Source organism: Populus euphratica, unplaced genomic scaffold (genome assembly GCF_000495115.2).
Source record: "Populus euphratica unplaced genomic scaffold, PopEup_1.0 scaffold946.1, whole genome shotgun sequence".
Taxonomy (NCBI): Eukaryota; Viridiplantae; Streptophyta; class Magnoliopsida; order Malpighiales; family Salicaceae; genus Populus; species Populus euphratica.
The window spans coordinates 25,157-32,325 of NW_011500815.1; the positions used below are offsets into that span (position 1 = coordinate 25,157).

The 7,169-nt window shown below is 33.0% G+C and overlaps 1 protein-coding gene across 1 annotated transcript; it reads left to right on the forward strand.

Moving 5' to 3' along the window:
- Window positions 1-863: 863 nt before the first annotated feature.
- On the forward strand, window positions 864-3,745 carry LOC105116458 (HNH endonuclease domain-containing protein). The gene is made up of 3 exons (XM_011013833.1): window positions 864-1,193; window positions 1,632-1,754; window positions 3,390-3,745. The coding sequence occupies exons 1-3, from the start codon at window positions 932-934 to the stop codon at window positions 3,545-3,547; spliced, it is 543 nt and encodes a 180-aa protein (XP_011012135.1). The 5' UTR covers window positions 864-931; the 3' UTR covers window positions 3,548-3,745.
- Window positions 3,746-7,169: the final 3,424 nt, after the last annotated feature.

The window sequence follows — 7,169 nt, forward strand, 5'->3', positions numbered from 1 at the left end:
AATTTGAGCTGATTCTCTTCATGAAAGTTGTTGGAAATCGTCTTTTCCTTCCACCCACCAAATTTTAGATCATTTGGACTTCTAGAACTCCAGTTATGGGTAAAACTTTGAGTAGTGTTTGGGCTAAATTGCAAGACAAATTCGGACTTCTCTATTGTGGCCAAACTTTGAATTTGAAAATGGAAAATTTGGGTCTTTCCATACACATGAAAGTTGTAGGCCTATTTGTTATCTTTCCAGCCATATAAATTAATATAAAATCCAAGATCTATAGATCTAAATATGATCCGATAACTGAACAGTATTCGAATTTGAAGTGAATCGACATCTTCTTCGTAAACTTAGCCTTTTCTTTGTCCTTTCACTTCCAATAGTTAATCACAACAATCAATCCTTTGAATTGTGAGAATACATGTATTTAAAATGAGCATTTACTATAAATTAAAGGTTTCTTATATTATCAAACTTGTTATTACAAAACATGTTCCAGTTAAAGAGTTATTGATACTTCAAGTGTAAAATGATAATATAAAACCTTGATAAAAATACACTTTTAAGTATTAATCACATACCCACAAACACTAAATATAAAGTAAGATATTTATTGTTTTAACCTTTAATCTCTTCGGGGGTGATAGGAGTCAAAAATATCTTGTTGATGTTATTTTATTCAACTCGTTTTTAAATCATGAAAACTCTCAATTTGTAAATAATGGTTAATTTTTATTTTGAGGTTGAAATATAAAATCTAAAATACAACGAAGTTTTTTATAATTATTCATTTAATTTAATTTAATTTAATTTAAGTAGAAGAAAATTAAAAACTATTTTGTGTAAATATTTTTGTTAAATAAAGCCCCCCATGCTTGAATTTTATTACAAATTCGCTGGGAATGGGGGGCGATAGGGGAAAGGAAAAGGCAGAAAGAGAATGAGCTCTTCTTCCTCCTCTTCTTCGCCGCAGCGTTACAGGGGCGGCAATAGTAACGGTGGCGGTGGAGGAGAGGATCAGAGGCCTAGATTCTTTGATAAAATGGTGAAAAAAATGTGCTGGCAAAATGCAGAAATAGTGCCTGGTCGACACCCAGAGAGATGGCGCAAGGACGCGGCTGGAAACATTGTTTGCAAGCGCTTTTGCAACTGTCATGGTTGTCTCTGTTACGAATACGATCATATCCTTCCCTTTTCTAAAGGTCTTCTATGCTTCGCTACCTCTCTCTCTCTCTCTCTCTCTCTCTCTCTCTCTCTCTCTCTCTCTCTCTCTCTCTCTCTCTCTCTCTCTCTCTCTCTCTCTCTCTCTCTCTCTCTCTCTCTCTCTCTCTCTCTCTCTCTCTCTCTCTCTCTCTCTCTCTCTCTCTCTCTCTCTCTCTCTCTCTCTCTCTCTAACTAATGTTTAGAAAATATTGAGATTAAAATAGCATGAGAATTTGTTAGGAAGGAACTGGGTGGGCAAGTTAACAACACAAGGTGAAGGGATAGCGACTGACTGATGCAATACTAATATTCCGTTTAGAACATGAATTTAGTCTACAGTTTGTTTGTTACATAATCGGTATCAGTTTACTTGGAAACCGGAATGAGAGAATTGTTTAAAGTTTTTGTGTTGAGCTTGTTGGGTTTTGTTTCTGTAGGTGGTGAATCTACTGTAGATAATTGTCAAATTCTTCAAACAAGGGTCAATAGGTTTAAATCTAACAAACAAGAGTTGGACAAAACTCAATTGAAAGGTTACTCTTGCGAAATCAATTTCACTGGTATGCCTTTTTCTATTTTCTTTTTCATTCTCAGCGATTCTGTCCATTGATTTTTCTTTGTTTGCCTTTTATCTTCCTATTTTGTTTGCTATGGAATTCATCATGGAATTTCAAAGAGTTTAGTTGAGACCAATGAAGGAAGGTCTGTTGCTAACCAACCATCTTTCAATTTTGTATCTAAACTGAAAGGATTCTGATGATCATTTATCATTTGTGATTTGAGTTGATAGAAACTGTTTTAAGGACATTGCCTACGGCCATCTATTCTTTGAGGGTGGTGGGGTTAACAGTGATTGTGAAGCTGGGTTGGTTTCTAGAGCAGCTTAGTAAATGGGAAGCTGGCCTGTTTTCTTTATTCATTATCAGCAGCTTGATGTAGATGCTGCCTAGACCCTGTTTGTATTTCTGTGAGGTCAAAGGAGATCAGTATTTTCTTGGGATAGCCAGCTTTAGCAACTTTATAAATTGTCAATCTAACTAATTTGGTTGGGGATTTCTAACGTAAGTTGGGTTGGGATCTCTATAGTTAAGTTGTTTTCTGTATCACCTATCTCATTTGTATCAGTTCCCCACTTTCTAGAAATTGAAGGACCATGTTTTAGTCAGAAAATCTATTCAGTCATTAGATGTCCTGGTTTTCTTCTTGATACTGAAGAGTCAAGCAAGCACATGAAAACTGGGGACTGGTTTTGGAAAGATGCTGTTCCTTTCATCTGTCCTCTAGGCACACGTTTCCTTGTCTTAGATATGCCAGATCCATGCCATAATTTACCAGAGACTAAATACTAGCCAGCTCATGTTTCACTATGTAGATAATTATTACTTGTTCCTCAATAAAAAAGAACAGGAAAGCAAGCAAAAAGCTTATGGGACATTAATGAGAATGTCTCCCTTTCAGTTTCGAATTGGAAAATGGCACTCTTAAATCCTGCATAAATTTCTTGCTACAGGACATGGCTAGTGATGTATTTTTTAAGTTAATGCAACCTTGTTGGCTGTGATGCCACGTCTCAGTTTGTGAGCACTTCTTCTTTTTCTATTTTTTTTCTATAGATTTTATCATTTGTCAACCATATTGAATGATCCTAAGTGTTCCCTTATTCCCCAATCTAGCATTCCATTTGACTTTCAGTGCACATTAGACTTGAACTTTTTCAATGAATGATGTGTTTTCAGGAGTCCTTTTGTGCTGGATATGTATTTGAATAATTTGAATTAAATAGTTTATAACTTCAGGATGCTTGTTTAACATTGACTAAACAAAATATATTCCCTGAAAGTAAGCATCATAGGGGGACATTAATGATGTTGTAGCAGGAGGTGCAATAGATATCAAGCTCAAGTTCCTGTAGTAGGAGTATGTATATGTGCTTTGGACCTCACACATCATCCTGTTCGGATGTTTTAAACTTATGGCCGGTTTTCCTAGCTTGTTCAGCATTCGGGTCACCCTGGTACCCCCACCCAATCTCTCCTCACTTCCCAGTCTGAAAAGGATCTTGTGCTAGTGGTCATCATGTTTTGTGCATTGTCTTCATAATGTGCTTTTCTAATGGTCTCTTTTCTTCTTCTTTTCTTTTATTTTTTCAAATGGTTTACTCTTGGATGCAAAATGACACCTTTTTCAACTTGAAGATAAGGAGCTTGACATAATCGAAATGGCTGTTTATGGGGATGTCATCAGGCCTGGAAACCAGTGTCGTTGCAGAACTATTGCTGAAATGCTTGGCCAACACAAGTCAAAAGACCGTTTGGCTGCTTGCAAATTGCCATTTAGCAACGAATCTTTGTAGCTGCCGAGGTTTAAAATTCCGTTTTGTAACTAAGTCGAACAATTTATTATTTGCATGTGGCCTCATAAAATTTCATCCATGAGGTTTGCACACCATCTCGATATACCTTTCTTTGATATGCTATCTGTAGACTGAAACTGTATCACCTAGTCGAATGTTTGAATGCAATTGATTGAATTGGACCCTTGTAATTTCTTACGCTACCTTCATCTTCATATGCTTTTTTCCCAGCGAGTGTTTGTAGGCCCAAGATGGGATGAATCATTATCGTGGAAGACTCTTTGCATCTGCATTTTTCAAAAAGACCCGCACACTTATTTCCCTTTATCCCTCTCTTTTTTTTTCTTTTTTGTCTTTTTGGGATGAGTGATTTAAATCATGGTTTCATTGGAAGGGCTGAGGACGTAGGAGTTGATAAATTATTTTGTAGACAGAATCCACCACCATGTTCAATAAACTATACCACTAGATGGTGATAAAACCACTTCTACTTTGTTTTTTTTTTTTTTTATTAATGTTTGGGAACGTGGGTAAAAATTATTTTCATTTGAAAAAACATGGATTTTTTATATAATCTTAATATCATAAAAATTACCATGAAAAATCATCCAAAATTAATTAAATTAATGTTTTTCTAATCCAATCAACTCCGGTCATTGTTTTAATCCAAAATTAATTAAATTATTTAGTACACATTAAATTTCTAGCTTAATTTCTTTGACTAATTTCAAACTTTAATTTCTAAAAGTGCAAAAAAATAGATAAAAAAATAGTCTTATTGCATTCTTTATATTTTTACAAACTTTAAACCTTTTTATTTTATTTGGCTTTTGACACGACTAAAAGATTGATCTCTCAAGTGCAGGAGTATCGACGTAATAAATAATCCGGCAAGACCGGGGTCGAACCATAGAGAGGTTAATTGTATAAACTACAGATAATAATAATAATATAACAACAATAATAATAACAACAACAACAATAATAATAGTAATAATAATAATAATAATAATAAAGAAAAAGAAGGAAAAGAAGAAGAAGATGATGAGAAATTTGAGATGGAATATTAATATAAGGATTAAACGATGATAATAACAAATGTCAAGGTTAGAGGATCCACTAATGGTATGTCAAACAAGTATATTATAAATTTTTATTATTCAATTGGAAACCACACACAAAGGAGGTTCCAATCTGATTATAGATTGTTAACATGATTACATTAGTCATCTTATTCGATTAATACTAATACTTGTAAATCTCGTCAAGCATTCACGATTATAACTTATGTTAACAACAAATCAACTTCCTTTCATAGCTCAAGTGTCGGTTATACCATACAGTATGAGCTATGAAAGTGCCAAGCATTTGTTGTACCAAGTGTTATACAACATAAATCAAGATTAGTCATTTAACAAGTGACATGACTAAAAGATTGATGTCTTCTCCCAAGTGCAGGAGTGTCGAAGTAATAAATAACCCAGCAAGACCGGGGTCAAACCACAGGGAGGTTAATTGTACAAATTATAAATAACAATAATACAATAACAGTAATAATAACAACAACAACAATAATAATAGTAATAACAATAATAATAATAACAACAACAACAACAACAACAACAACAACAATAATAATAATACTAGTAGTAGTAGTAGTAGTAATAATAATAATAATAATAATAAAGAAAAAGAAAAAGAAGAAGATGATGATGAGAACTTTAAGATGGAATATTAATGTAATGATTAAACAATGATAATAAGAAATGTCAAAGTTAGAGGATCCACTAATGGTATGTCAAACAAGTATAGTATAAACTCTTATTATTCAATTGGAAACCACACACAAAGGAGGTTCCAATCAGATTATAGATTGTTACCATGATTACATTAGTCATCTTATTCTATTAATGCTACTACTTGTAAATCTCGTTAAGCATTCATGATTATAACTTATGGTAACATTAAAGCCCGTACTTTTCATAGCTTACGTGTCGGTTATACCATATAGTATGGGCTATGAAAGTGCCAAGCATTTGTTGTACCAAGTGTTATACAACATAAATCAAGATTAGTCATTTAACAAGCAAAGTATTAAAGAGTGAAAAAGATAACAAATAGAAAACATGTTAGTATCAAACATTAAAGTCCATATTAAGTTTACACTATACTTATTCTTACACCATTAGTGTAACCTTTTCACCTTGACATAATAAACTTAGCAAAACATAATGAAAGAAAGAAAAATAAATAAATAAAATAAGAACATAAATAAGATAAAAGTTAACTAAGTAAATGAAAGGAAATGAAAGGCATAAACTTGATATTAATCAAAGCAAAGCATAAACATTACAAAAAATATAAAGAGAGAAAGCAAGAGCATGATCTTGATCTGGAAATCAAGATGCCTAAATGCATGGCAAATGCCTCCTTTTATAGGCCAAAATTGGGAACTATTGATTTGATGACTAATTCATGAGTGGGTGACCAACTCTTGACTTGGTGACAATCTTTATCTTCTCTTATCTGCCCAAAACATCATTGATAACGTCAAAATTGGAGCCACTTGAAAACATGAAAGTTGTAGGAAATTGTCTCAGCTTTCTTGTATAAAAACATCAGCTCATTTTAACTTCTAGAACTCCAGATATGGCCAATGCTCGGGTTGGAGGACAGATTCGGGCTTCTTTGTTGTTGCAACAATTTGGACTTAAAAATGGCCTTTTTAGATCTTGGGCTCCATATGAAAGTTATAGACCTATATCTTACCTTTCCATCCATATAAAGTAGACCTAAATCTGAGATCTATAGCTTCAGATATGACCCAATTACTAAACAATGTTCTGGTTTGGATTGCACCGACATCTCTTTTCTATGTTTGGCCATCTCTTTATCCTTTCAATTTCAGTTCTTAAATTCATCAATCAATCCTTTTATTTATGTGATAAGCCTGCATTTAAAATAAATATTTACCACAAATTAAAGGTATCTTATATTATTAAATATATTATTATAAAACATGCTTTAGTTAAGGAGTTATTGATACTTCAAGTGCAAAATGATGATATAAAACCTTAATAAAAATGCACTTTTAAGTACTAATCACAAGTGCAAAATGATGATATAAAACCTTGATAAAAATACACTTTTAAGTATCAATCACACCCCCCAACTAGCTTATTACTAGTCCCTAGTAATCAAAGCGTTAAAATAGAAAAATACTTTGCAAATTCCATAAAGCAAGGTAGTCATCATTTAACTTCCATTAATCTATCCAGATAAATAAACTCTCATTAAATTTATATACCTGCTCAATACCTCTTAACAAGATATTCATAAACCTTTCTTTTGTGCTCAATGTATCAACACATAATTATGGGACTTTTCTTGGAAGAAAACAAAATTTTTGTTCTAATGTTTAAGGTTAACTTCCTTGGGTTGGGATTATTATTTTTGTCTTTTTTTTTTAATATATATACATATAATTTTAAAACATCATGCATCTTTAACTCATGTAACGAGCTTTTGGCTAATGACTCCCAGACTAGTTGGTCTTAGGGCATTAGGTGTTAAGACACCCCTACGAGTTTAGTAACTCGGGTCGCAGATATTGATATGTAGA